Genomic DNA, 27,884 nt, shown 5'->3' with positions numbered 1-27,884 from the left:
CAGCGCCTGGTCCTCTTTTCCGTGTACCACTGCAGCCTATACTACTGACCTTCATCTCTTTTTTCTCGGTGCTCCGTCAAGATGTATCTCAAGTTCCCTCTCATGCTTTTCCTACTCCTACAGGCTGCTCCGTCCGACGCCAACCTCTTTTCGCGCGGCTCAGAGACCATTGTCCGCAGCGTCAACCATGTCCACCGCCATGCCCTCCGGCGCAGCGCTGGACTGGCGAAAGACATCCGCAGAGCACTGTCTGGTATTCTCGTAGAGCAGCAACCGGTCAGCTCGTCGTCGTATTGTGGATTGGGACTAGGGCTGTCGAACAATTCCATCGGCTCAGACTCAGGCTACGCGCCCGCAGCCAGCGCGAAGCCTTCCGCAACCTCCACCGGCTCGGCCGCGAGTCCTAGCGGTAGTGCTGCTGCCTCGTCGCCATGGAAGTTGACCCAGAACTACGTGCGTACTCAGCCAGTGAATGCGCGAAGCACCCTGACGTCCTACACAGCAAGGGAGCTCATTCTTCAACGGCTGGACGTTCTTCACCGCCGCGGACCCCACTAATGGGAACGTGCAATACGTCGACTCTGTGACCGCCGTACGTTGCCTTTTCAACGAGTTTATCTGAGATGAGCTGATTACGCCTCGATCATAGCAATCGGCGAATCTCACTGAGATCAACAGCGCGGGGAACGCTGTGATGCGCGTTGAGACGACGCCGACTGTCACGGGCAACCGCAAGAGCGTACGCATCACAACGAACTACACCTACACTGGTGCGCTCGTCGTCATGGACTCCGTGCACATGCCCACCGGATGCGGCACCTGGCCCGCATTCTGGAGCAACGGTGCGTCCTCCCTCCGTTACTGCTGGTCATCCTGAGACTGTTCCTGGGGCTACTGCTGACATGATACCGTAGGGCCGAACTGGCCTGCGGGTGGCGAGATCGACATCGTCGAGGGTGTGAATAGCTTCACGGTGAACCAGGCGACTATCCACACCAACCCAAACTGCAACCTACCCACGTCCAATAGCACGCTGCTTGGCATCTCTGGCACCGTAGTTGGCGGGACCAACTGCGCCGCGGCTCAGAGCGGCAACGCGGGCTGTGGCATCCGCTCCTCCCAGACGAACTCGTATGGCGCTGGCTTCAACGCCATCGGCGGCGGGGTGTACACGAGTGCGTGATCTCTATCCTCTCGCGTTTCTTACATGTCTGACTGGCGTTATGCTCGCAGTGCAATGGAATAATGATGGTATATCGGTGTGGTTCTTCCCGCGCAGCTCCATCCCATCCGACATCACTGCCGGTGCTCCCCAGCCAACGCAGTGGGGCCAGTCGCTCGCGTTCTGGCCCGCTACGGACTGCAACCCGCAGACGTTCTTCTACGACCATTCTGCGATCTTTGACACCACGCTCTGGTAGGTTAACCTGTACCATTCCAAGGTGGACACTCACCGATCTTGGATGTCTCAGCGGTGAATGGGCTGGCAACGTTTGGGGCGACACCGGTGTTCTCGGCCAGGAGCAGAGCTGCCAGCAGATGACGAGCACCGCGACTTGTGCACAGTACGTCCAGAACAACGGCGCCGCCTTCGCCGACGCTTGTACGTCTCCTCCCCTTGTACTGTTTTTCCGTCACTCACGCACCATCCGCTTCGCAGATTGGGAAGTCAAGAGCGTCAAGATATACCAGTACAGCTCATAGACGTGTTCTTCACGTACATCATTCACCGGATGTCATGACGCATATCGAATCTAAGACGTGCAGAGTTAACTCACGCGCATATACACAGATTTACGATATCTAACTAATGCGATGTAGTACATACTACGAGCCCTGTAGGGTATAGACGGTCAATACATATCGATTATTTGTACTGCACACGTTGAAAGCAAGTGGCAGGGCAAGCAGATGTTAGCCCATTGCAACTTTGTGGGAGGCAGCAGATCGTAGAGCAGGGAAGATCACACAGGAGCACAGAGCGTTGTTATCTCTTGTTCAGTATATCGTAACGATGCGTACAAAAGACAATTTTGGACGTGCAGATGAAAAGCAGAAACAGTGTGGCGCCAAAGATGGAGAGACGAAGAGGATATGAGATACTCTCATCGTGTCTACCCAGTGCGCACGCAAATCGTCAGCTCCTCTCGTCGGAATGCCCATAACGTAGAACACGCACCTTATTGAACCCAATGGCAGCCGACTTCTCGCGGAAGCACTGACGGCAAAGATCAAGGCCGTACTTGCGGATGAGACCAGCCTGGTGAGCGCACAGACGGCTGTCACAGTCCACCGCACGTCAGTACTATCCAACTATACATGCACCCTTCACTACGCGCAGTGCTATCGCTGACACTCACCACTGACGGCTGCCCTTTCCGTACTTGCGGGGGCGAGAGAACCAAACGGAATCGTGCGTCATTTTGGTGGAAAGGGGTTATTGAGAACGCTGGGCTGTCGTAGGTAGAGATGAGCTGGTTGCGGAGCAAACACGAAGGGACAACTGACCTGGCCCGAGATTGCAGTACTAGTGTGAATTGGCTGGGCTATCGTGACGGTGTGTTGTACTGTGTAAGTGGCTGAAAAATTAAGGTTCAAGTGGTCGGCTGTCCCCGGTTTATGAAGCTGCAGTAATAGTTAATTCCACCAAGCCCGCCGAGTTCGACCCTCATAGTGGGCTAGTTTGTATCCTTTTTCCCAACTTTACCTCGGTAAGAGCATTACTTACTACACCGCATAGAGGCGAGACTTCCAACCCGTGTAACCATGGTGGTCATGCATCATGTAGCAACTTGTACTAGTTAGAAACCAACTGTAGATAACACATCACGTCATGTTTGCATTTCATGCACTACCGTTGTTCCCTATGCTGACCACACCCATTATATGGACCAGCTCTGTAACATCGGCCTCGTCGTCAGAGGTGTGAGCGCGCAAAATCGACTTTGGACGCCCAGCACCCTCCCAGCGCCGCGCACGCGTGGGGGTCTCCTGCTCCACAGAATCTATAGTGAGGTCTATGATAGGCGACATGAGCACGATGGGAGAATCTAGTGTGCCTAACATCAACCACAATTCAAGAGTCGCAGAACACCGGGATGCGCACCGCGGCTCTTCGTTGAAGCCTGTTGGCTGTCAGCCTTGGTCTTCGGTGTCTTCGGGGCGCGCTGGGCCGTCTCGAACAGCGGGATCAGCTTGCCGACCTTGCATGACCCGCATACTAGAACACGTTTGATGATCGGCCACGCAATACGAGAGCGAGTATGAGAAGCCTACCGCATTCGTCCGGATTGATGCTCTTGCTATGACGGCCATATCTGCTCAGGTGTTATAAAGATCAACATTCGCAATTGATACCAAGTGGCGGAAGTCGTAATCATACATCTTGTCACACTTCTCACATTCTCCCAGGATCCGCATCATGAGCCTCAGCTTCCCCACTGAGAACAGAGAGCTGATAGTTACTCACTCCACTCATACTTGTAGGTGATCTCGTAGCTGTGCTTGGTCTGCAACGAGTCCGGTGACTATCATCCTCAGATGATGAACATCGGGCATAAACATACCGTGACCTGAATGTCAGGCCGAGCACTCATCACCTTGTCTGCCCTGCAGGACCATCCCATAATGTCACTGGGACAATCGCGTTCAGGACAAGCCGTGATGCTCACCATTCTTTGAAGATTTGTCCGTGACCCTCCTTCGGATCTTTATTGATGATCCAGCATGCGAGATGGCACATCTCATGCGAGAGCGTGTTACGGATCCGTTCTGATCCACCACATGGTACAATTGCACAACATGGTCATTAAGAAAAGCTTGGACAACGGAGCTTACGCCAAGTAACGTCAACGCACCGTTACAGTCCAGAATTTTCACAGCCAGCTCAATCTGAGCGGTCTGTACGCCATCCCGAGATCTGGAGGAGTCATGCCCGTCAATACACTCGAAAAGCACCGCGAGCTGCGACCCACTTATGCCACTTCGCCCTCCCAGCAGTCGTTAGAAGCCTTTTATTCCAGCGAAGCTGCGTATCCTGCGGGATCCTGCCCTGGAACACCACGCGGTTGAGCTCGTCGAAGAATGCTTGCGCATACGTCTCTCGGTGCGCCTGCTCCGCTGCTTGGAGCGCCTTCTTCGTGAGGCGCGGGGGCCTTGCGCCTTTCCCCGTCGGCGTGCTAACGGCGGGGGATACGATGGTGCGAGACGAAGCGGGCGTGCGGTATGCGGTGAGCGGTGTGTCATCATTGGTCGAGTCGACGTCGGATCCGCGGGTTGCGGATGTGAGTGAAGTAGACGGACCTGCCGCGACAGTGTTGATGCCGGGAGCAGAAGGCGGGGTCTTACGAATAGGTTTGTGAGCACTCCGTGGTTCATCTCTGGATCGGACTGTCAGACTACACGTGTAGACTCTTACGGCGTGAGAGCAGCACATACAGAATGAGTATGGATCCGTCGTCCATGTTGGCCTCCTCTTCCCCGTCGTCATCCACGTACAACGGGATGAACGCTTTCTGCTCTGCGGCAGGAGTTGGCCTGACTGCATGCCGCTTCGTTTTCGGCACCCGTACAACTTCAACATGTTTAGGGAGGCCATGGTCGCTATCTTCCGAAGAGCCAGACGTGAGGTCAATTACTTCGCCAGTAGGTTTATGAGTAGTACGGGATCGAGGTTCCCTAAGCGGTGCCGGAAGAAGAGCCTCTGCCTCGCTATCCAAAACTTCTAAACTAGAGCTCAGAATTATGCGCCGAGCTCTCGGTGTCTGCGGATTCCTTCGCCTGGGAGTAGCAGCCACGGGCTGAGGATTGTCGGATGAACTAATCCAGGTTTTCCTTCATGAGGTAAACTAAAGATTTGAATAGTTGCTACCCACCTATCGGTGGTGTTGCCATTCTTTGTATGTGGGTTAAAACGATCAACAATGGGCTCCCATTGTGGGACGTCTGGCCTAAGCTGCCGCAGTCAACAACCATTTCACATCACAGCTAATAAGAAACAAACATTTTCTCATCCTCGTCGGAAGGTATTACGAAGACGTCTACTTCACCCTCGTTAGCGATCTTCAGTTTGTCAGCCTTCATTCGTCTTTGTCTTGTTCTGGATATCAATGATCCAATAAAGAAGCTACCAAACATGGAGCGTACTTTATCCTTTCTTCCTCGCTGTCTGGAATGATCTCATCCATGTCTTCATCTTTCTCCACTTGACGCACAATGTGAGCACCAAACCTGCTTGGCACATTCAACACCAGCGACGAGGCCTTGTGAAGAGGTTGATGGTCGGGAGTTTCCCCATATCCCGACATGATATTACAATATCACCAGCGCGTCGTCGAGGTTGCTGGTCGCGTACTACTGCATACCTTACGATCGAGTACCTCGGAGGCAGATCGCCAGACAAAAGAGGAAGTCAACTAGCTCCGCGACGCGACCTGCACGTGACGATGCATGGCGGCCACGTGTGGGGTGCACGCGCGCTTGTGGCACAGCGAATTCTGGAGATGGCCATGGAGCCCTTGCAGCACTCCACATTTATCCAATTATGTGGCTTTACTTGCTCATTATTTATATGCCTTGGCTTTCCGCTTTTCCCTTTCAACCTCAACGTCCACCCAGTGGCTACCACACTAATAGGCGGCTCTTCTCCACCCACCACTTCTATACGACCCGGCTGTGCCTCGGTCGCTCTGTACATCCTTTGACCAACATACACTCTTTCACTTTCATTCTCAATGCGTTCTGAAATATCTCTGCTCGTTCTATTACTCGCCTCTGTCGTCCCTTCGGAGGCCATGGTCTTGGTTCGTGGCCCGGAGTCGGTCTACACTGCGGCCAACCGCGCTCGGCATCGTTCAATCAAGCGCAGCGCAGGACTTGCCCGCGATCTCCATTTGGCATACTCTGGTATGTTTGCTGAGGAAAAGCCTGCCCGTTCTGCACAATACTGCGTGAAGGTTGCCCCGAGCCAGGCTAGTTCAACCTCAGCAAGTACTCCGGCCACATTTCCGACGACATCTGCCAGTGCAGAAGTTCCCATTGCTACCGGAGGGACGAATGCCACGTCGCCATTCAAACTGGCTCAGAGTTATGTTAGTGTCTTTGTTGACTCACTGGGCACACTCTGACCTTGGTAGTACAGGAAGGCAGCACGTTCTTTAATGGATGGTCCTTCTTCTCATACGCCGATCCTACTGCAGGAACTGTACAATATGTGGATTCCGGGATCGCCGTGCGACTTTTACGCCTTCTCCCTGCGCAATTGATACTGAAAGCTGTTAAACAGCAATCGGGCAACTTGACCGAGATAAATAGCGCAGGTAACGCTGTCATGCGCGTAGATACGACTCCTCAGATCACTTCCGGCTTCAGGAAGAGCGTCCGAATTCAAACTAACTTCTCGTACAACGTCGGCACCGTCATGATCATGGACTCGGTACATATGCCGACCGGGTGCGGGACGTGGCCCGCATTCTGGAGTAACGGTGGGTCCTCTGTACTCACCTGAGTGGCCCTTGTAGCTCATCTTCCTTCTCCTTGCAGGACCCAACTGGCCCGCAGGTGGTGAGATTGACATCGTGGAAGGCGTTAACACCTACACGAACAACCAGGCCACACTACACACGAACGCGGCCTGCACCCTCCCCAGCAACAACTCCAGTACCCTGGGCATCGCAGGTGGGCTCGTTGGTGGCACTGACTGCTCCGTGGCAGACACCGGGGATGCCGGTTGCGGAATCCGCGCGTCGGACCCGACTTCGTTCGGCGCCCCATTCAACAACGTCGGCGGCGGGGTCTATGCCAGTACGTCGCCTTTGTCAACTTGCTTCGGGCGCGGCTAACAGTTCGCAGTGCAATGGCTCACCAGCGGGATCTCAGTGCACTTCTTCCCGCGTAGCGCGATCCCGGCCGACATTACCGCCGGCGTGCTGCAGCCGTCCACCTGGGGAATGCCCATGGCTAGCTTCCCCGCCTCGTCGTGCAACCCGTCGACGTCCTTCTACGACCACTCCGCGATCTTCGACACGACGCTCTGGTGAGTCCCCTCGCGCATCTCTATGAACGCGTCCTCATTCTGCTTGTCGCACAGTGGCGCATGGGCCGGCACCGGCTGGTATGACACAAGCGCCCCTGGCCAGTCGGTCAGCTGCGCGGTGAGCACTGGGACGTCCTCGTGTGAGGCATACGTGCAGAACAACGGCGCTGCGTTCAGCGAGGCCTGTGAGTACCACCTGCTTCATCCATCTCCGCCCCCCTTCTCATTTCCCATTGCAGATTGGGAAGTCAAGAGCGTCAAGATCTACGAACTGAGCTCCTGAAGGCCAGTGCGTGCAACAGGTAACACGACCCGTTATGCTTTCACAATTTCTGCGCTATCGGTGTAACTGTACATGTAATCTTTGCTGGATCTGGATTGTATGGTTAGGGCCGCTGTAATGGTTATTGTATTGTATTGAAGCTCTGTCTTCGGTCTCTCAGCGTATCATTGTAGCATAGAGAATAGAGCATTGATAATCTCCGAGTGATGACGGATCTGCGTTGGACCACCAGCACCAGAATGTCTAAGTTGATGTCGCCTGGCTGCGCGACGGGAGCAATGCGCGAGTAGACTATACAAAACGTCTTTTCCATCACTGCGGCGAAGCGAAAACCACTGCAAGTACCACGAGTTAACCAACATCTACAAGGAATTCATCGTCGCCATCAGGCCGTTCCACACGAAGCTCCTCGGGTTTCCGCTCGCCTCGCAGAACTTCGACATGAAAAGCTCATCGGTGGGCTCTAAACCACCGGAACACAGTAATCAGCAACCCTCACAAGATCACTCGACGGAAACGAAACTCACTGTAGACCTGCTCATTATCGAGCGTGCGCACCTCGCCCGAGTGCAGCGCCTTATCTGCCATCCACACCTCGAAGAGCGACGCCGCCTCGCCCACATTGAGCTGCTCCGGGACGGGGAAATTGCGCAGTCCGCCCGCATAGTGCTCGAGCTCTGACGAACGGTGGTAGTACGGCCCGGCGGGGCGGGGTAACGGCAGCCCGAGGGCCTCGCTCAGCTCAATCGGCATTTTAAACCGGGTGTTCGCGGTAGATACAGCGCCGAGGAATGCACCGCGGGTCTGAGAGAACACGTCAGGAAAGACACGCAGAAAGAAGTGGGGGAACGAACGAAGAATTTGCTACCGCAAGCGTATTCTAGGATCAAGCGTGGGACGGAAAGATACTGCGATAGGATGGGCCGGTAGTGGGGATCGCGGTACAGGGACGTGCGGTAGACGGCCTGGATGTCGTCGACCGCCATGAGCACAGGAAATCTATCAAAACAGTTGTCAGCGGGAGACAGGAGACAGGTGCGTAAGACTACTGACGTGTTCTGCTGCGAGACCTCCTCCAATACCCGCGAAAGGATTGCAGGTGCGAGTCTCTCGTCGTCCAGTCCCACTTGAATGAGGTCGGTCAGAGGAGACTCGGCTGGGACAGACAGATCGTCCACAGAAAACCCCTTCCGCGTCGAGAGTTCTGCGAGTTGGCGGGAGTTCACGCTCAGGAAGCGCCGCAAAAGCTGGTATGAGTACTCCGGTTGGAGATATGTGCGTGTCTGAGGATCGTAGACATAGTGGGAGGAGGAGTCAACAGTAGTAATTCCTAGCTCAACCTGTCAGTAATATGCTGCATACAACACGAGGCCTACTCTACCTCGGGGAACGTATAATGTTATCCAATTGCTCGCAGAGCAGTATTCTACTGCCTGCAGCATGAGGAAACTCTTTCCGCAACCAGCAGATCCAGCTGAGAAGACCAATATGTCAAGTCGGGGAATTGACGGAGATGAGAACACCTACTCAAGACTAATCTCGTATCCTTGCTGGATTTCTGATTTGCGGTATCAAGAGTATCAATAAGAGATAATGTAACGTCCCGGATGACAGAACATGGTTTTGACAACACACGGAACTAAGGCAGGTGATCAATTACTGTCTCAGCTGGAAGAAGAGGAGCGACTGACATCCATGAGTACGTTCGTTGGCACACCGTAGGCTTTGATGGTATCGTCCTGCGATAATGGAAACTGCATGACAGTACCTACGGCGGCTTCCGTCAACGCTTCCTAGGAACAGCAACCCCACACGCGAGTCAAAACAATACCACCCGTTACCGAACGGTCACTCACAGGACGGAACATTGGCACGCGCATCTCAATACGCTGATCACTCTTGAACAGAGGATGAGAAAGCTGATTTATTGGCATAGGGTTGATGACCTATCCACGGAAAACGCGCGCCATGTCAATGCGGAGAGCACCGCGCAAGTGAGCAGGACGCACCCGTCTGTTGAAGTCACCATCGAACTTGCGCTCCTTTACTTCCCCGTTCTTGTTCGATTTAAATTGACTTGAAACTATGCTCGCCAGTAAGTTGCCGTACCCGAGAGCCCATAGGGTGTGTATGCGGCTTTCTTACTTTTTCTCGGGGCTGCCTTCGAGGCTGCCTTCGATTGGGCTCTTGGTGCAGCGTATCCACGTGTCTGTGCTAACTGCAGTAGCAAGGGACCATTGCGAGATGTCCCAGTGAGATTCACATCGAGAAGACAGCGTGGTCGCCGGACCGCCAGTGAAGCCATCAACCTATGCAGCGCTGCTCGCTGAAGTGGTGAACTTGAAGAACTCGTCCACGTCACGTGGATGCGATCCAGGCGTACAATAGGCGCCGGTTAACTAGACTGAGGAACCTTGACCGTGGTTGGCTCGCAATTCTTATAAATCTTCGAGAGCCATCGACGCTGCCTACTGGGCCAGTCGACGTACCTGAATCCCTGCAGGCTTTTGGGTAAGAGTCAGACATCCGTGATATACTGCTTTCTCCACCTCGCAGCTTGGCGTTCCACTACTAAGCTTCGGCCACTGCAGTTACTCCTGGCGTTGCAGTAAGTCCCACCACTCCCTGAAGTAGTGTAGTACTGTACGTGTTATCGCTTTGATTCATGTGAAGCGCGCCGATCTTCCGTTTCGTAGAGTTGGTTCACTGGGTCAGTTGATACGGATACGCTAAAGACGCGTGCACATACTTCTGGTAGGCATTTGCTAGTACTATCGCGCGTGTGAGGGCTCATCGTCCTCCTGTATGACAGTACAGATCCTCCGAAAGAAACTTCTCTTGTCCTGTTACACATTCAAACGAAGTCCAACTATCGAAACAGTCACCATGGCACCTCTCGCACATACCGAGCCTATCATCCTGCGCTTACCCATCGAGCTCTTACTCCTTATCCGCTCATTCATCCCTCTGCATTCCGCCAAGACCCACATTGCCTTCCAGTCCAGCTGCGGCGCCATCCGTGCCATTTACCAGGACGATGAGCGCTTCTGGGCCAAGGTCTGCTTGGCGTCCGGCGTAGGCCATCCTCGTTACCAACCAGAGCATCCACTCCAGAACGCGCCGTGGAGGGAGCTGGCGATCGCCACGACCAACCATCGTCTCAAATGTCCCTTTCCGCCTTGCCGCGACAACTTCCATCTCGGTACGTGGCTGAGGCACCACTAAACTGCTGCGCATCTCAATTCAAGATACATCTATGCAGGAACGGATGATGTCTCAGGTCCGGTACTGTCTCCCACAGTCGTGCAGCGGGACAAAATCGCGTGCGAGGGGTTCCTCACCTGGTTTGAATTCGACATGGAATACTTTGAGCTGAACAGGATCTACAACTGCGAAGCTTCTAACACGCGCGGCGGGCCAGTCACAAACTTCTACGAAGACCACAACGTGCTCGCCTGCACGTTCGCGACCAACCCGCCGTTGTTGCTTATCAACATAGATATCCTGGGCATAGACACCGTCGCCGTCACGAATCCCGGCGGGGTCACCGTGGGGGACGTCTTCAAGATTATGTACGACGCGTGGGTACATCTTTACGTGGTCACCACCGATGAGCGACTGCATCGCCTGCTGACTCTTCTACAGGTTCATCTCCACGCCCTCGTTCACACTCTCGGAATTCGTATCGCTGTATCGCACCAACCGCGAATTGTTCACCTGCTTCATCAAATTCGACTGGTTGGAAACCACCACGCTTCAGAAAGTCTTGGATCACGCGCGACTGCTGTACGTGTCAGGACTGTATTGCGGTGGTGCCGCGGCTACTCACTTTCGATTGCGGCGTCTATAGAGAGTCTCAAGGCGAGATCACAGATCCCCAGATGCTGCAATATATGGAGACAATCGAGGCAGCATTCGGAGGCTTTGCCCAGAACGTTGCGGTCGCAGATGTCTGGCAACTGTGAGCACCTTGCCCCGCTCTGATAAGACTGGGTCAATGTCTGACGCTGCCGCCAGGCTCCACACGGGTACGTGGACGATCGAGAGGCTCATCAAGCGCTTTGCCGAGATGATACCGTGTGTCCGCAAGGAGTCTTGGTTTACTGACTTGGAGATGCACCAGGACATGACCGACATCGTGCAGCACCTGTAAGCCTCCCACTGGACTCCGTGCGGGGAGCCGCTCCGAATGAAGCTGATGGCTGTGTATGCAGGCAATTTTGTGGATTGAAGCAGACCGCCCCAGGTTCGGTAAAGTTCGTGGCGCAATGGCAGTATGATGGCGACGAAGAAGACGATTGAGTGGTGGCACCCTCTAGATTCCCTTCCGTGATTGCCCGTAGGATATACCGCCTTGTACTGGATTCCAGGCCTGTCCTGTATGCGAGAGTCAGTTGACCGAATCCGCATACCCCATTTTACTTCGGACAGCTCTCTAGGCCGTAGATAACCGTGATGCGGTCCAACAGACAGTCCGGACCAAGTACGGACGTTGTTCTATGTCGTGTGCCACGCCCACATCCGTCAACCTCGTACATCGTCGGCTCAAGCGCGAACATAAAATGACGATCCATTGAACAGAGCGGGCATACGTGATTATACTGACACAAGCCCCGCAAAGGAGGCGTAGACTTAACGTAAATGATCCATTTGACGATACAATGCCGCTGAGGGCTTTCCGCATAAAATACGTTTGTTATTAATTTGTTCACGTCTCCGATTAGTGGTTTACCACAACCAGGGGATGAGCCTCGCCGTGACCTTCTTCTTGTACTCGACGTATGCGGGGCCGGTGTTCTCGTCGTCTTCGATGAGTTTTTCCTGTTGACCAGATTGTCACATACATCACACTATGGGGGAGAAGATACGCACTTCGACCGGCACCTTCACCGCGAACGCAAGCGCCGTGATCGGGAGAGCGACAAGGGGTATGTACGACCAGAACATTCCTGCCATCAGGAACTCCTGCACGAGGATCAGACTGTATCAAAAACGAATCATCAATCGCCGGGACAGAACTAGGAGATAAAGACGGTGCGAACCTGTAGAGAGGGTGGCGCACGATAGCGTAAGGACCGGTTGAAACAACCTGGGCTTTCTCACGAATCTATCGAGACAGCTACAGTCAGTACGACCACGATCTAGTTCATACAGCTTGGACATCTGAAACGCACTCCGATGTAGTGCCACTGGCCACCCAAAGCCCTGACGGTCTTCGTAGCAGCGTACCCGACTCCCACGCTGACGATGCTCGCAAGAACTCTCACCACGCCGACCGCGCGACCCTCGGAGGAGTGGAAGACGTCGTCCAACTCTCCCGGAAGGCTGAATTTCCGCAACCACTCTGGCTGCTCGAGATTGTGTGCGAGCACGCCGCTAAGGTACAGGACAGGGGGCAGCAAAGAGCTGAAGCCATGTGCGGGGAGGGCGAGCCACGCGGCACTGTGCGCTTTGGGCAGCGTTTTTACGGGCCCTGTGGTCTCCTTGGCAAGAGAAGTGGAGTTGCGGTGGGCCCAAGCGGTGGCTGCGACCTGGCCAAGGACAGAGGCGGTGACTATTGCTTCGACATGCTGGGAAGGGCTGAGGCTAAGGTTGAGACCGGCGAGATAGTGCACCATCGTGTAGATGCGTTGGTGGGGATAGGAAAGCGAGCCTGGTGGTTGAAATGGGTGCGGTGCGCGGAGGAGGCCGGGGGAGGACTGGTGATGGGCTGCAATGGGCTCTCGGTCTCGAAAAGCCTGCGCCCACTGCAACCCCTGTGCAGCCGTCCTGTGACCGGTCGGCGTGCGTGACACGCGCGTCGGGATACGCGATCACGCGATCGAGGCAAACCGCCGATCATACCTAGCAACTACGTCGGCTGCTGCTTCTTCTTCTCCGTATTGAACAGCTCCTGGCCGTGTTCCACGATGCACTCTGCCTGTTCGTGCTTGATGGTGAAGGATAAAGTCAAATATTTTTGGCTTACGGATCTACAAGCCAGTCTGACCGCAGGAATCACGGCAACTGGCCAGGCAGTGACCGCATCGACCAAGTTATCTCGCCTTCAGTACTTCTGGCGATCTTCTGTCAAGCGCATTCAGAGGTGTTGGATTGTTTGCGCACACCATCTGACTCATCGGACCCGGCTGCGCCACTCATGCCTAGCAACCAGTGCAACTTCAAAGCGCAATCCCAAAAAGGGCAAGTGCATGCCAGATTTCTGCCTCGTGTCGTGTTTGTTTGCTTTTCCAGTCTTTGTACGAACTGTCAGTAGTATATAACAGAGTAAAGCAAACGACCCAACTCAACGGCTCCCTTTCTCTTGAACTTCCACCTCCACGAATCCCTCACCCTCACCTTCACCTCCCGTTTGTGCCAACCTCTATCCCTATTAACATGTCTTCGGCAAAGTCAAGCGGTACACGCTCGAGAAAGGCTACAGACAAGGAAAAAATTAAAATACCACAGGGTAGGCGTATTCGCCACCGTTCGTCTCCATCCGTCCTCAACATTACTCATTTCTTCCGGTCTGCAGTACCGTTTACCTTCAATACCAAAGACATCAATGTGGGAGATGATCGCGCCTCCCTCGCTTCGTCTCCCTCTACTGTTGCCACCACTCGATTGGCAACCTACAGTGGTCGAAAAGACGAAGACCACATTCCGCGACCCAAGAACGCCTTTATTTTGTTTCGCGGGTCTTGCTGGAAGGTAGAAAAAGAGCGTGTCGACAAACCTGGTACCAGCTCGAACTTCAGCAAGATTGCAGCACAGGTTTGGAAAAGCATGTCAGCAGAACAGCAGGATCCCTGGCGTCGCCTCGCCGAGGAAGAAAAGCATCTGCACAACTTGCACTATCCGGGGTATAAGTATACCCCACAAAGGCGCCAACCGACGCAGCCCAGGCGACCTCGCAGCAAGAGTCTCTTGTGCCCCACTCCGGTCGCACCTAGCACAAGGCGTCGCGGGCCCGCGAAGAGCATGGCGGGGCTTGACGCGGAGGACAGTACGCTCTCTGACCCAGACTACGTTCCTGGCTGTGGCTCTAGAGCGAAGCGTGGCTCTCGAGCCGGTGGCCGCCCAACCCAACCCCGAAGGCACTCGCGCAAGGCACCACAGGAGCCACAGGATGCTACCGCGCCCTCCGAGCCGCCCTCGAAGCGAGCACGAATGTCGCAGGAATTGTCTCCCTGCGAAGCCGAGAACGCCGTCGAGGTCAGTGCACTAGGCGTCCAACATTCACCGGCGCATACCCAGTGGGCTCTCCTTCCCCAGTCCGCTTCTCATCCGAGCGCGGAGCTCGTACCTCCGTCACCCATGTCCTCCCCCAGTCACGAAGAGGTCGCTGAGCTCGTCTCTTCTGCTTCCACTGGGCCCTGCATCCGCGTGAAGGAGGAAGTAGAACTCGATCTCCCGGCTCTTTTCAGAGAGTCCTCCTTCTGCCAAAGCGAGGCAGTCGAGCTCACAACCTCTCAGGAGGCGACACAGACGTTGAGCCTAGCCGACCTACTTTTCGGCGTTCCCCACTATCCTCAGGTACGTTCCGTCCATGTCTGCTCACGAGCTCGGTGCTCACCGAGTTCTCATTAAAGCCCCACTACGGCCACGGGGATACCTCCCTTGACGTGGCGAGGCCGGCGATACCCATCAGCGACTACGCCCATTCGTCCGTAGCGAATCACCACCTGTCGCAAATCGCCAACGAGGTGACCGCTGCTGGCCTCATGGATAACCCCGGCGTTGCTGGGCCATCGTTCTTCCCGGCCTTCCCACCGTTGTACGCGCACGATCTCGGCTTCAGCGACAACTGCGCCAACTTCGTGGACAGTGTCTTCGCTCAGGACGCCGACGCTGGGGCCTGTATCGACGAAACCATGTCCGACAGCTATTCCTGCCCTGTCGTCTCCAACTACTCGTTCCTCGAGCCCGCCGACGACAGTGGCGCGGTCGAGGGGTTGTACTAGAGTTTTGATTGTCCCATCTCGTTTGTATCTGTTGTATATATTCTTCATTATTCTGTTCTTCCCTCTTTCTCTCTTTATTGTGAATACCGCCCTCGCGGATATCGCCATCCAGTTATCGCCGTCCTTCGGTACCTGCTCGGTTGTGGCGCACTCCGTTCTGGATAGGTGTAGACATAGAGACTCGCTAATGGTTGTACTTATGGGAGCATAAGCTGTAGTAGGATTGTCGCGACAGCTGGTTATTTTCTTCCGCAACTGTGTCCTGCTCTGAGCACAGAAGTTCCGCCACGGTCACGGTAGCGGGAGCTTGTGACAAGTGCACGCTTCGTCGCACTCCGAGGACAGCATTTCGTCGACGCTTTGTGCTTTGATGCTTTGCATCAACGGGCGTTCTTCAAGCGAACCGCATCCAAGTCATCTGTAGAACCGCTGCTTTACTCTGTTGTCACGATCTACTTACACGTTCCTCTCTGCTGGCCACATCCATCGATCCAGCACCTTTGCCCTTGTCAGACCTTGCATCAAAACAATCTGACGCGACCCTGTAATTTATGATTATACGGACGATAAAATATGTCAATGATGTTTGATTCCCTGCCCGCTGCACACTGCTCTGGTTATGACAGAATGTGAGAAGAATATAACGAACGGTAAAATATTGTTCGACAACTGCTCCTGCAAAGTTGCTCGAATGCCTAGAAAGGAGAGTGATTGGAACTAGCCCTGCAAGTAGGCTGTTACTGACACATTTGCATGTCCCGGCGGGCACCGCGTGATTATCATGCGGTCAAAGGTACACTCTGGATCGGCACAGGTATTAAAATGAGTACAACGAGGTGCGGAATCAAATAGCGAGGACTCACCGGGCTGGAAGACGCCATGGATATTATCCTAATCAAAAATCGACCATGGCGTGAACGTTGCGGTTGGAGGCCGGTATGGTTGCGACGGGAGCCCGCCGGGCAGCTCTTTTGGCCAAGGCATCCGCAGTCTTGTTGAGTTCTCGGGAGACGTGCCAAAACCCAACGTCTATGCGGAACGTCTTCACAATCGTGGTGATAGCGTCGTCGAGCTTCAAATCAAGATTTGATGGCCGACGCCCCTGGGTCCCACGCTAGTCATTCACCTACCGGGGAATAGTCAGGATACTGAGAACTGTGAACAGAAAATGAAATAGTAGCAAACCTTCCAAACAGGCAGCCACTCCGTCATGCCCTTGACGACATATTCCGAGTCAGTCGTGATGATCCAAGCCGGACGGCGCAGTCCTCGGAGGTGCTGCAGAGTATTGTGCTCGTCTAGGCTGTATTCATACACTTCTAGTTCTTTGTCTCGGAGCTTGAACAGGCCCTTCAGCGCCGCAAGTAGCTCCGCGCGCTGGCTCGACCTCTTGTGGTACGCGTCGACACTATCGTCAATTGGGATAGCCCACTGGTCCCAGTCTTCACCGAATACCCCCACCGCGATACCAATCCCAGCAGTGGCGTCCCGCTGACCATTGGAGAGGCATGCGCCGTCGGTGAATACGAGCTTGTAGTGGTGACAGACCTCGTCACGGTCTGCGTGATTGCAGCATCGCGCGAAGTAGCCGTGACAACGCGAGCAGAATTTGATGAGTTGGGCCGTGTGGTTACACTCAGCGTGCTCGCAGAAGATCAGGCGACGCGCGACGACGCCTTGAGCGCGCTCGGGATTTGTGAGGGCGGCTTGAAGTTTGCTCATGGTGAAGGTGAGACGGCGGACGGAGGTGAAAGAGCATTCGTCGCTGGAAGGTGCTTTGTATTAGTCTCCCGAGGGCAGATGGTAGACACTCTGCTTCAACCTCGTACCTCGGATATCACTTTGTATGCATCACAGATCTCAGATCGAGAACAATTGTTCTCTATTTATGGCAGGTACTGTAGCTAGGCATGAATGTGTTCCTCACAGGAAGGACGGTCAGTCTGCTGATGGCAGGAATCATATTAAAAACCATATATTGAGGGCGTCTACACCAGAGCAGAGATGCTAAAGTAGGTGCAAGGTATACAAACAGCCTGAGTGCGTGACGGAGGGCAAAGCACAGCGGTATAAGATATCTGCGTATCACCTTTGAGTGAGTACAATGGTAAGTACAGGAATAATCATGCAATAGGATAATACACAAACCTGTGTGATAAAAATTCGGGACAAATTGAGGTCACCCAACCTGCCAACACAGTGATAGCAAAAGCTAGCGACCATTGCATCTCGCTACTAAGTGGCGGCTGGCTTCTGTCAGGGTGATAACCAATCAATTTGTGGCATTCTCAAGGTCGATATCTCACTCACCTCTCTTTTTGCTTCTGGGACATCCATCTTGGTGTTGTCTGCCAGGCACCGCTTCAACCCCGTGGAATCACCGTCGACATTGAAAGGAGCTTCCTTTGAAAGAGGTGTAGATACAGAATGTTCTGCGAATGATGTCTCGAGAAGCTTGGGAAGTATACACTCTTGTGCGCTCCAAACAATATCTTCAGAGACTTTTGCGGACAGGTAAATAATGCCTCTGGGAGCCGCCTTGATTCTATAGCGCGCCTTCAGCTCCGTGATACCACTGGGCTTCTTCAGCTTGTACACGCTGCGGATGCGATACGCGTAATCGTATCTGTTCATGTCATTATGCCTCTCGTTGAACTCCCTATTCCCAAGTCCGTCCTCCGGCAATTTCTCATCACCAGAATTGCGGGTCCTCGCTGGGTCGATTTCGCATACGTAGTTCACGGAAGAGAAAGGAGCGGTGAGATAGAACCAGACCCGGACGGAAGAAGAGATGTGGTATCTGCGAAACTCGTAAGTCTTTGCACCGCAAACAATGAGTTATCCGTCATCGGAAGAATAACATCTTCGCGAGTAGCCTTAGGCATGATGAACAGATTCAAGACGTGCCTGCGGCCCTACTAGCAGTTGAGTCGGAACACCGTGACGACGCGCCGCTGTCGTGCGTCACATGCCTGTTGTGACCTAACGCGACTCACTTGTGGGTCATGTCACGGTCTTGGCTACTGTACGGATTTTGCCTTTTCGGATGGAAAAATCTACAAAACTCCCATAAATCGAAAACATTTATTGGCGAGGTCGTTGAAACCCCGTGTAACCTGTGACTATCCGGATTGGTCGCTACAGTATGCTATTTTCATTCCGCCTTTTAGGAGGTAGGTAGATTACCGGCAAATATTGATCTCATTGCTGTTTCTTTTTGAGATTTCATCTATTCTGGAGGTCTTATACCGAATGTACCAGATCAAGCAGGACATACTAGCATTGAAGCTGTGACTTCAAGAACTCGGTGCATATGCCAGCTTTTTTGAGTGCTGCGCTCGGTCAGTCAGTTCTGTAGGAGCCACGTCTACTGTACATGCTTACCAATGTTCCAGCATCGCTCCCGGCATCCCTACTCAAGCTTCAAGTCTCAAGATGAGATGGGCCTGCCATCAGGCAAGACTGCAGAAGTGTCCTTGCCATGCCACTATTGAAGTCGATTTTGAGAGCAATAATAACCTGCCTTCGGAGCGTTTGCGGGGGACACCGCTTTAATGTCTGCGCCAGTACACGAAATTTTGCCTAATCATTAATCAGGGCTCGTCGTGCTTGCGATCAAATCTCCGATCCACGATATTATCTTACGGTTCTCACACCCCTTCAGTTTCCAAGAAGCATGAGCAAAAGGAAAGTGGATCATACTGATTTGAACCGCTTTGGAAATATGATTTGAACATACTGGTGAATGTGGGTCAGCAGAGACTCTAGATTCTTGGAGGATGTCCCACCAGGATATAACTTTCGACTCACGAGGGTGAAGAACTTCACGGGTGGCACCGCATTGCAACTTGGATGAGTAAGATCACTGTCCACAAGTAACAGTCGGTGGTGGTGACGGAGACGTCCGAAAATGAATCTTGATGATACTGGGATGCATTGCGGAGAGTTCTGGCTTTGCAGACTGCACTTTGCGCAAGACGGTATATACTTTATTGCAGATGCTTCGATGCATCCTTGTAACGTGGGAGGCCATGATGAAACACACCTCTGCAGTCCGCACTACGGCAACGCAGACGCAAGATAATGGGGTGCATTGGCTCATGCTGGTAAAACGTAGGCGGACGTGTGTGCAGGAAAATGGTGTTTGATGTCTATAATCAAGTACTAATACTACAGGAACAGATCATCTGCAAATATTGTTCATTGCCTCCTTTTGAATACTCATTCACGAGAAGTAAAACGTATCAACTTTAAAAGCTGGATTTTTCACTAGTATCGGGCGGAGCAGTGATAACAGAGGTTGCTGTAGTGACATGTCGTCTGAGTATTTTCTATCTACACGGAGGAGACCCGACAGACGCCGACACACCTTCCACGTGGGTAAGATCTGAGATACATGTGCGGGACGCAAACAAACATCGTTTCTGCATTTCGACAGCCATCTATCCTCTCATAGTCACTTAGGTGCATTCCGTCTCCCCCATCCTCCACTCATTACCAACATCCTGGAATCATGGGTGTCATTTCGAGCTGCTGCGAGTCTTGCTGTTAGTGCCTCCAATTCCTATCACCGAAAAGCGCATCGTGTCTGATCTCACACGCAGTCCATTCGCGCAAGTCACAGTCGTATGAACCCCTCCTGCTGGAGAATGAGCGGGAGGCGGTAGCAGATCTCCTTCAGTACCTTGAGAGTGCGTCCCAGGGCCGTCTTCGGATACTTGCCACGCCTCTTACATGTCATCCAGACCGAACGACGACCAACTTCTTCACGGGATCTCCCCTCTCCGCGTTGACCACACTCTCGTTTTCCGACAATGTCGACCTGCAGCGTAGCGCTGCGCTTGCCTTCGCTGAAATCACCGAGAAAGAGGTGCGCCCCGTGGGCCGAGATACACTCGACCCTATCCTCTTCCTCCTCAGCAGCCACGATACCGAAGTGCAGCGGGCGGCGAGTGCTGCCTTGGGCAATCTGGCCGTTAACAGTGCGTCTTTTATGGCCTTTTTCAGGTTATATTATGACACAATTTTCTCCGTGACAGCCGATAACAAGCTCCTCATCGTCAAGCTGGGCGGTCTTGAACCTCTCATCCGACAGATGCTTAGCCCGAATGTCGAAGTGCAGTGCAATGCTGTAGGATGTGTGACGAATCTTGCGACGCACGGTACGTAGCTCTCCCTTCGTCGACAGCGTCGAGTGCTCACTGTTTCTGGACAAACGAAGACGACAACAAGACGAAGATTGCAAAGTCTGGTGCTCTCGTTCCCCTTACTCGGCTAGCACGTTCCAAGGATATGCGGGTCCAACGCAACGCGACTGGCGCACTACTCAACATGACACATTCCGGTGCGCACCGTATCTTATCAATGGCAATACGCCTATCAATAACGTATTTTTTGATCCAGATGAGAACAGGCAACAGCTCGTGAATGCTGGAGCTATCCCTGTTCTTGTCAGCTTACTCAATTCATCGGATACTGATGTCCAGTATTATTGTACCACTGCTCTCAGCAATATTGCAGTGGATGGTGAGTTTTGCTGTCCATGCGTACGTCCAAACGCTGATGAGATATATAGCTATCAACCGGAAGAAGCTTGCACAGAGCGAACCGAAGCTAGTGGCTAGTCTGGTGCAGCTCATGGACAGCCCCAGTCTCAAGGTTCAGTGTCAGGCAGCACTTGCTCTGCGGAATCTTGCCAGTGACGGTAATGCAATCTGTAACTTACAGCAACAAGATGATCTGATGCCATTACCTTAATAGAGAAGTACCAGTTGGAAATTGTCAAGGCTGACGGCCTGTCTTCCTTGTTGCGTCTGTTGCAGTCGACCTATCTACCTTTGATTCTCTCGTCTGCAGCATGCGTTCGCAACGTTTCTATCCACCCTCAGAACGAGTCCCCTATCATCGAGTCCGGTTTCCTGCAGCCGTTGATCAACCTACTGTCTTTCAAGGACAACGAGGAGGTGCAATGCCATGCGATCTCCACTCTGCGAAACTTGGCTGCGAGCTCGGAGAAGAACAAACAAGCTATCGTCAAGGCTGGTGCTGTGCAGAGTATTAAGGAACTAGTTCTTGAGGTACCGATGAATGTGCAAAGTGAGATGACGGCTTGCGTTGCCGTGTTGGCTCTCAGTGGTGAGTACCGGTATCATGCCTGGGACCAAGTCACGGAATCATCGGTGTCATAATAGACGAGCTCAAGGGCCAGTTGCTCGAGATGGGCATCTGCGAGGTCCTCATACCTTTGACGAACTCGCCAAGTTCTGAGGTGCAAGGAAATAGTGCAGCTGCACTTGGTAACTTGTCTTCTAAGGGTAAGCACGGTTTACTGTGGACGATCAGGCGGCTACTGAAGGTCGGTGCAGATGGCAGAACGACCACCGACGATTACTCTGCATTCAATGACGTATGGGACAAACCTGACGGAGGCATGCATAAATACTTGTACCGCTTCTTGACTAGCCCGGATGCGACCTTCCAGCACATTGCGGTATGGACCATCGTGCAACTTCTGGAGTCTGGTGGTGAGCATATACGAGTCATTGGTACATCACCTTATCTAATGTATGACCACAGATCCGCAGCTGATCAGCAACATCCGTAATTCAAACATCCTCATCCCGAACATCCGCCAGCTTGCTGAGACACGCACATCGACGCCTACGTCTTCGCTCGGCGGCACGCCGCGCTCACACCACTCGCCTAGCCACTCCTACCAGGACACTGAGACCGGCGAGGGCCAGGGCGAGATTCAGCTGCTTGCACGGCGCATCCTTGACTTCACCGAGGGCGACGGTGATGCGATGACGCCCAGCGCAGCTGCATCCCACATGGGAGCGTCACTGCGGGACCGCGAGGAAAGCGTGAGCGGACGGGACCACGAAGAGCTGCGGAAGAGCGTGCGGGAGGCGTTCTCCACGAGTTCCCTTGGACACTAAAGCGTAGTGCTGGCCGCGCATGTGGTGCAGGTGGGTTTTTACTGGACAGCAGTCTGCTGCATGGATAGTGTTGTCTTATCTTCATTAGATATTCTCGTATACTTGTAAGGCGCTGTGTGTGTTTTCGTTCAACTCGTTCGGGTGCATCTGCTCATAGTGTCTTGCGGTCTCCGTACTCTTCTTGCGAGTCGTTCGTACTTCTCGACGATAGTGTTGACGATATATCATGATCGCGATGTACGTAAGTAAAGGTGTTCCGTCACTCATAGTGGATTGCTCGTTAGAAGTAATAATTATTTGCATCGAGAGTTTGTCCTCTCCTCAGAACTTGTTACTGTCAGCTGTTTGTCACTTGAACGGAGTAAATGAAGTTGAGCGTCCGTGGGCGTTGTGTCCCAAAAGCCTTCCGACGCTTCGCCGACTCGACATTCAACCATGCGTATGGTCCCACCACAACGACAGTGACAGCGCACCCTCGTTCCTTTGCACAACCAATTCGCTTCTTGTTTCTTGACCTTCTCATCAGCCCATATCTTGTACCAACCGCAGAATATCCTTTAAATTTTGTCTCTGTAGATCTCTTTGATTACAATTGTCTGCGGGCTCGTCGATGGGAAGACCGCTCTTTTCTTCATGTCAGCACGGTCCCCTGCATCTTCCCAGAGAAGTAAACTGATGTCATTGTCTTCAAGTCGATTCTGCTTCGTACACAGACGCTGTTGGGGTGGGAACTGCTACAGAAACCGTCTTGCCGCCCGAGTATCCCCTCTTGTCCGGTTCAGTCTTGGATACAACGACTATTACACCGCTCCCACACAACACAGAAGAATCTGAGCACCCTACGTCTAATCTCAGTCCTACTACCATCTTAGACGACCTCGCGAACTCGCAGGCCAGCTTGCTCCACGCCACAGCCGTGTTCAACGATACGTTTGCCCGACTTCGCATCCTGCGTAACCGTCTCGCGAACAATATGCCTTCTCAGAACTCAGCAGCAGCTACAGCGGCTTCAGAGACTGGCATGAATCCAGGTCACAGCGCTATCGTACTGTCCGACGCCGATAGGAACCCCGACCGTATCTCCACCACGCTCACCGAGTTGCGGTCGTCCCCACTATGGCCCCAGACAGAGTCTTCACAGAGGCCCCAGGTTTCTCAACGGCAAGAGGAGCTGTTGCGCATGATGCGAGAAGTGCGCGACACGCGCCGGCGAATTGAGCCATTGGCGGCCAGAGTGGGCGAAGCATCAGCGTCGCTCCTACCCCAGACTGCCCAGCGCTCTGCCGTGCCCAATATACAGCGCTTCGGTCCACGCCCGGAGCTGGCGCAGAGCAGACGAATAGTCGAGTCCTACGTCCGGTCCCAGCACATCGCCTCGCCTGGCGACTCGTCCACTACCCTCGGCAGGCGCGTCGCTGCCCGCGCTGCAGCAAACGCCCGCACTACAGATCCAGACGCACGCAGGTCGGCTCTCGCAGACGATGCGGCCTCACGTCTGATAGAAATCACGTCAATCCTGCGACGTGACATCACATTACTCGCCGAGCACAGAGAAGAGATACTCCGTTCACCTTGGGCCTCGCTCTCAGCCAGTGACCGAGGGATGCGGGAGACCGCCAGCGCATCAAGTTCAGGCAACAGGCTGGCTGCTGAGGTGGCAAGAACTAGGGAAAACCACTTGAGACATCAGCGTAGTATGCGCACCGGAGCGCCATCGGGCAGTGTCAGTAACCGACGAAATGCCCCATCTCAGCCTCCTACAAACGCATCTACCGATGCACCAAGGCAGATGCAGGATACTGGCGTGGCTACACAGGCGAACCCTCTTCTGCACGAAGAGATCCACTCACGACCGAGTTATCGCGTTCGGCGGAGGCTGACTGCAGACGGGGAGGAGCACATACAGAACATCATCATGTCCGACTCGGACGATGATGATCTTTTCAGCTGGTTTGTGCCGGCGGCGGAGCGGGAGCAGCGACGCCGAATACCTATCAGTCACCCTCTTGAAGAGACAGTTAATGTCGCGCCTTCGAACCTGGACGGCTACTCTATTCGTCCCACGAGGAGGTATCTTAGTGAGATAATTGAACGTGGGCGCGCTGAAGCCTCCAGGGCTGCAGATAACTCTCGGCCGCGCAGAAGGGGTTGGGGTATGCAGTCATGTACACCCGTGGGCGCATTTCTTACTCACTGTTTTGCTGTTAGCTCGCCTTGACCGTGATGGTAATGAAATCCCCACAGACGAAGAGGAGGAGTACGAGCGCAACCGTGCCCAGATGCGTAGTCGCGCGCTTGCATTGTCGTCGAGACAAGCAGTGAGACGGACGGAGCTTGCCTTAGCTGAGCTGCCTTTGCCCCCGCCCCCGCCACTTTCACTTCAGCCGACCACACAGACTCTTTTCTGGCAATCGCCTGGCGACTCGAACGTCCGCGTCCGCTTGGGGCCCTTCCCTGGGACAGATATGGATGGCAATGTTGTTCCTGACAGCGACGACAGCGCGACATTGCGCGAGGGGCCTTCGCAACCGCGGTACTTTGGCTCGGCGGTGCCGTTTACTCCTAGCCCTCTCCCGCTGCCTCTTGTCGAGGTGTCGTCATCTGTTTTGCAGCCCAAACGTCCTCACGTCACTGGGCCCGTCGAAGGGGTCAGGAAACGAAGTCAAGCATGGGTTGCTGGACGCTGAAGCATGGCTGCAGCCCGTACGCCATGCGGTGCGGCAGAAGGAAACCCTTGATATAAATTCGTTCCTGGCTTCTCGTCTCGCAGTAGATCTGTGAGTTGAACATTGTGGTTGATACCTGGGCTAATAGATACCGGTCGAAATGAATGACCATTCGCGTGCCGTACGACTCTCCTTCGAACCGTAGTGGGACGTCTTACTCTTCTTTGATCTTGCATACACGTACGCGTTCAAATTGTGCGACGCGACATCAACTCTCCCCCGTGGCTAATAGAAAATAGTTGTCAGGTCATAGCCTGGGCACCTCTGCCGGGGCCCTGTTGAACGATTTGTGCAGATGGCGGCTGCCCTAGATCCACGGACAAACAGACCTGAGGCAGTCCAGATGCGTAGATGGACTTCGATGCGCGCCGCGCAACCACGTACCACGCCAACCGTAAGCGGTTTTAGTCATTATCACGTGAGGGTGTCGGATTTTAAGATCGGTCGATTTCTGAAGAGCCAATCAAAATGGCGCGCATATGAACTCGGCGTACTCACCCGCGAACATATCAACGCTCTTTTCTTTCTCTCCTTCCCTCGTGCGACCACGACGACTGCGACGACCACGACGATGGCGTCCATCCACGATCGCTCGACGGCCGCGTCGTTCCCGTCCTCTACCTCTTCCGAACACCATCGCGTCCCAGTACCTTCCTTCCTCTCCGTTTCGTCCGACATCGCGACATGGGTATACACTACCCTCGCGATTGTCACAGCTCTTCTCGTGCTCGAGCAGTCCGTCTACCGGTATAAGAAGCGACATCTTCCGGGCGACGCGTGGACGATACCCGTTATCGGCAAATTCGCCGACTCGCTCAAGCCTACGATGGAGGGCTACATGAAGCAGTGGGAATCGGGCGCGCTCAGCGTCATCAGCGTCTTCAATATGTGAGCGGCTTACCATTTGCGCCGCGTCCGGTACCTGACGTGTCCCTCTCTCTGCGACAGCTTCATCGTCATGGCGTCGACGAACGATTTTGCTCGCAAGATTCTTAACTCGCCGAACTACGCCGAGCCTTGCCTCGTCAACTCCGCGAAGGCGGTCCTGTGTCCCGAGAATTGGTAGGTATTTGCTCGACTTGATGTCCTGTGCACCAGTTGAAATGTCTTCCAGGGTCTTCCTCACCGGTAGAACGCACGTCGAGTACAGACGCGTCTTGAACTCGCTTTTTACCCGCAAGGCACTCGGGTACGCGATTTCACTCATTGCACCGAGCTTAACGCGTGCTCATCTGGCCTTTAAAGTATCTACGTCGGTATCCAGGACCAGATCGCGCGGAAGCACTTCGCGATATGGCTCGATGCTGCGGCCAAGGACCCATCGCCGATGGCGATCATGTTCCCCGCGCGCGACTGCAACATGGACACGTCCCTGCGCGTGTTTTGCGGGCCCCACATCTCGGATGAAGCCGCGAAGGAGATCACGGAGAAGTACTGGGCGATCACGGTTGCGCTTGAGCTGGTGAACTTCCCGCTGGCGCTGCCCGGCACGAAGGTGTACCGGGCGATCCAGGCGCGCAAGGCCGCCATGCGGTGGCTGGTGCTTGCGGCGGCGGAGAGCAAGAAGGCGATGGCCGCGGGCGGGGAGCCGCAGTGCATGCTGGACGAGTGGGTGCGCACGCTGCAGGACCCGGAGTACAAGGGACGGAAGGATTTCAGCGACGTGGAGATGGCGTTGGTCGTGCTCTCGTTCCTGTTCGCGAGCCAGGACGCGATGAGCAGCGGGCTGATCTACGGGTTCCAGCACCTCTGCGACCACCCGGCCATTCTCGCCAAGGTGCGCGAGGAGCAGGAGCGCGTGCGGGGCGGGAACTACGACAAGCCGATGACGCTGGATATGATGGACGAGATGCCGTACCTGCGTGCGGTGGTGCGCGAGAGCATGCGGGTGAAGCCGCCGGTCACGATGGTGCCGTACAAGACGATGAAGGCGTTCCCGATATCGGACGACTACGTGGTACCGTCGGGTAGCATGATCATCCCGTCGTTCTATAACTCTCTGCATGACGCTGAGGTGTACCCTAACCCCGACGAGTTTCTTCCCGAGCGCTGGTTGGACCCCGATGGCAGCGCGAACGCGAACCCGCGCAACTACCTCGTCTTTGGCAGCGGCCCGCACAAGTGTATCGGTCTCGAGTATGCGATGATGAACATTGGCTTGGTGCTCGCGGAAGCGGCGGTCCTCATGGACTGGGAGCATGTCCGCACTGAAAAGAGCGACAAGGTCCAGTAAGTTCTCGTCATGCACATAGAACGAGCGTGAATGTGTAGCTGACCTCGTCACAGAATCATCGCGACCCTGTTCCCCCAGGACGGCTGCCTCATGAAGTTCAAGCCCCGTCAGCGTGCATGAGAGAAGTGGACGATGACGCATCCTTATCAACCTATCTACATGTTGTCTAGAGTCGTTCATGCATTTTTACACCGGGATCGAGTAGGGGCCGGGTACCCTAATGTCTTGACAAGCATTAATGACATTCGAATGAAATAAAGATGCAAACATTCATGCAGATTGGTGCGAGAGTATTACTGTTATCGCTTCAACTGTCACGCACACGGCTGTAAACGCAGATCGAGATTCGACGCACATCCTCCAAGTTGCAGCTTGGATATTCTTAGGCAGCTGCGTGGTTCTTTTATCTCAATATCCTGAATCTTGCCGATACGCAGAGCTTGATATTATTATACAAGAAGATTACTATCCCTGCATGTTATTTGGGTGAGTGGGCCGTTGCACGAAGGACTTCGTGCATGTATAACAGCCACCTGCCTCGAAAAGTCATGGAGAAGTTTATTGAACATGGCAGGACTGAGCTTATTATACAAAGGTATGTCACTAATAAACGCTGCCTTAAAAGGGATTCTCTGATGATGAAAAGATGAAAAAGACGTGCAGAGCGGTGGGAGGATAAACATCGCGAATATATGCTACATTGGAAGTGGTAACGCAAGCGAGTC

At 53.9% G+C, this 27,884-nt stretch overlaps 13 protein-coding genes across 13 annotated transcripts; 7 read left to right on the top strand and 6 right to left on the bottom strand.

Moving 5' to 3' along the window:
• Positions 1 to 81: 81 nt before the first annotated feature.
• On the top strand, positions 82 to 1,704 carry SCP_0114120 (Probable glycosidase; the record flags this gene model as incomplete). Its single annotated transcript, XM_027753635.1, has 7 exons — positions 82 to 453; positions 503 to 592; positions 650 to 842; positions 915 to 1,175; positions 1,234 to 1,417; positions 1,473 to 1,603; positions 1,661 to 1,704. The coding sequence occupies 7 exons, from the start codon at positions 82 to 84 to the stop codon at positions 1,702 to 1,704; spliced, it is 1,275 nt and encodes a 424-aa protein (XP_027609436.1).
• Positions 1,705 to 2,105: 401 nt separating this feature from the next.
• SCP_0114110 (40S ribosomal protein) lies at positions 2,106 to 2,422 on the bottom strand (the record flags this gene model as incomplete). Its single annotated transcript, XM_027753634.1, has 3 exons — positions 2,106 to 2,114; positions 2,180 to 2,279; positions 2,361 to 2,422. 3 exons carry the CDS (start codon positions 2,420 to 2,422, stop codon positions 2,106 to 2,108), a joined length of 171 nt encoding a protein of 56 aa, XP_027609435.1.
• Positions 2,423 to 2,844: 422 nt separating this feature from the next.
• On the bottom strand, positions 2,845 to 5,306 carry SCP_0114100 (predicted protein; the record flags this gene model as incomplete). Its single annotated transcript, XM_027753633.1, has 13 exons — positions 2,845 to 3,050; positions 3,107 to 3,220; positions 3,277 to 3,317; positions 3,383 to 3,404; positions 3,470 to 3,509; positions 3,567 to 3,609; positions 3,672 to 3,771; positions 3,858 to 3,919; positions 3,975 to 4,379; positions 4,438 to 4,818; positions 4,875 to 4,949; positions 5,003 to 5,092; positions 5,146 to 5,306. The coding sequence occupies 13 exons, from the start codon at positions 5,304 to 5,306 to the stop codon at positions 2,845 to 2,847; spliced, it is 1,740 nt and encodes a 579-aa protein (XP_027609434.1).
• Positions 5,307 to 5,792: 486 nt separating this feature from the next.
• SCP_0114090 (Probable glycosidase) lies at positions 5,793 to 7,316 on the top strand (the record flags this gene model as incomplete). The annotated part of the gene is made up of 7 exons (XM_027753632.1): positions 5,793 to 6,089; positions 6,140 to 6,229; positions 6,284 to 6,482; positions 6,541 to 6,801; positions 6,850 to 7,033; positions 7,088 to 7,218; positions 7,273 to 7,316. The coding sequence occupies 7 exons, from the start codon at positions 5,793 to 5,795 to the stop codon at positions 7,314 to 7,316; spliced, it is 1,206 nt and encodes a 401-aa protein (XP_027609433.1).
• Positions 7,317 to 7,678: 362 nt separating this feature from the next.
• SCP_0114080 (predicted protein) lies at positions 7,679 to 9,554 on the bottom strand (the record flags this gene model as incomplete). The annotated part of the gene is made up of 11 exons (XM_027753631.1): positions 7,679 to 7,779; positions 7,844 to 8,120; positions 8,171 to 8,315; positions 8,370 to 8,646; positions 8,698 to 8,790; positions 8,844 to 8,955; positions 9,008 to 9,109; positions 9,173 to 9,262; positions 9,326 to 9,399; positions 9,462 to 9,485; positions 9,536 to 9,554. 11 exons carry the CDS (start codon positions 9,552 to 9,554, stop codon positions 7,679 to 7,681), a joined length of 1,314 nt encoding a protein of 437 aa, XP_027609432.1.
• Positions 9,555 to 10,202: 648 nt separating this feature from the next.
• Positions 10,203 to 11,618, top strand: SCP_0114070 (hypothetical protein; the record flags this gene model as incomplete). Its single annotated transcript, XM_027753630.1, has 6 exons — positions 10,203 to 10,518; positions 10,579 to 10,897; positions 10,962 to 11,102; positions 11,167 to 11,277; positions 11,334 to 11,465; positions 11,531 to 11,618. The coding sequence occupies 6 exons, from the start codon at positions 10,203 to 10,205 to the stop codon at positions 11,616 to 11,618; spliced, it is 1,107 nt and encodes a 368-aa protein (XP_027609431.1).
• A 426-nt stretch (positions 11,619 to 12,044) lies between these two features.
• On the bottom strand, positions 12,045 to 12,934 carry SCP_0114060 (hypothetical protein; the record flags this gene model as incomplete). The annotated part of the gene is made up of 4 exons (XM_027753629.1): positions 12,045 to 12,137; positions 12,189 to 12,297; positions 12,359 to 12,423; positions 12,491 to 12,934. The coding sequence occupies 4 exons, from the start codon at positions 12,932 to 12,934 to the stop codon at positions 12,045 to 12,047; spliced, it is 711 nt and encodes a 236-aa protein (XP_027609430.1).
• A 760-nt stretch (positions 12,935 to 13,694) lies between these two features.
• Positions 13,695 to 15,262, top strand: SCP_0114050 (hypothetical protein; the record flags this gene model as incomplete). The annotated part of the gene is made up of 3 exons (XM_027753628.1): positions 13,695 to 13,767; positions 13,834 to 14,834; positions 14,891 to 15,262. The coding sequence occupies 3 exons, from the start codon at positions 13,695 to 13,697 to the stop codon at positions 15,260 to 15,262; spliced, it is 1,446 nt and encodes a 481-aa protein (XP_027609429.1).
• A 1,114-nt stretch (positions 15,263 to 16,376) lies between these two features.
• Positions 16,377 to 16,984, bottom strand: SCP_0114040 (hypothetical protein; the record flags this gene model as incomplete). The annotated part of the gene is made up of 2 exons (XM_027753627.1): positions 16,377 to 16,388; positions 16,448 to 16,984. 2 exons carry the CDS (start codon positions 16,982 to 16,984, stop codon positions 16,377 to 16,379), a joined length of 549 nt encoding a protein of 182 aa, XP_027609428.1.
• A 513-nt stretch (positions 16,985 to 17,497) lies between these two features.
• Positions 17,498 to 17,896, bottom strand: SCP_0114030 (hypothetical protein; the record flags this gene model as incomplete). The annotated part of the gene is made up of 2 exons (XM_027753626.1): positions 17,498 to 17,515; positions 17,573 to 17,896. 2 exons carry the CDS (start codon positions 17,894 to 17,896, stop codon positions 17,498 to 17,500), a joined length of 342 nt encoding a protein of 113 aa, XP_027609427.1.
• Positions 17,897 to 19,775: 1,879 nt separating this feature from the next.
• On the top strand, positions 19,776 to 22,200 carry SCP_0114020 (Vacuolar protein; the record flags this gene model as incomplete). Its single annotated transcript, XM_027753625.1, has 11 exons — positions 19,776 to 19,809; positions 19,867 to 19,953; positions 20,008 to 20,244; positions 20,302 to 20,424; positions 20,484 to 20,606; positions 20,666 to 20,788; positions 20,838 to 20,966; positions 21,023 to 21,397; positions 21,454 to 21,576; positions 21,628 to 21,786; positions 21,839 to 22,200. The coding sequence occupies 11 exons, from the start codon at positions 19,776 to 19,778 to the stop codon at positions 22,198 to 22,200; spliced, it is 1,875 nt and encodes a 624-aa protein (XP_027609426.1).
• A 610-nt stretch (positions 22,201 to 22,810) lies between these two features.
• SCP_0114010 (predicted protein) lies at positions 22,811 to 24,887 on the top strand (the record flags this gene model as incomplete). The annotated part of the gene is made up of 3 exons (XM_027753624.1): positions 22,811 to 22,835; positions 22,893 to 24,353; positions 24,409 to 24,887. 3 exons carry the CDS (start codon positions 22,811 to 22,813, stop codon positions 24,885 to 24,887), a joined length of 1,965 nt encoding a protein of 654 aa, XP_027609425.1.
• A 334-nt stretch (positions 24,888 to 25,221) lies between these two features.
• On the top strand, positions 25,222 to 27,279 carry SCP_0114000 (Cytochrome P450 61; the record flags this gene model as incomplete). The annotated part of the gene is made up of 6 exons (XM_027753623.1): positions 25,222 to 25,320; positions 25,384 to 25,814; positions 25,875 to 25,988; positions 26,041 to 26,115; positions 26,172 to 27,155; positions 27,213 to 27,279. 6 exons carry the CDS (start codon positions 25,222 to 25,224, stop codon positions 27,277 to 27,279), a joined length of 1,770 nt encoding a protein of 589 aa, XP_027609424.1.
• Positions 27,280 to 27,884: the final 605 nt, after the last annotated feature.

This window comes from Sparassis crispa (genome assembly GCF_003851025.1).
Source record: "Sparassis crispa DNA, contig_000000F, whole genome shotgun sequence".
NCBI lineage: Eukaryota > Fungi > Basidiomycota > Agaricomycetes > Polyporales > Sparassidaceae > Sparassis > Sparassis crispa.
The sequence above is the reverse complement of the archived record's forward strand: the minus strand, read 5'-3'. Positions and strand labels throughout refer to the sequence as shown.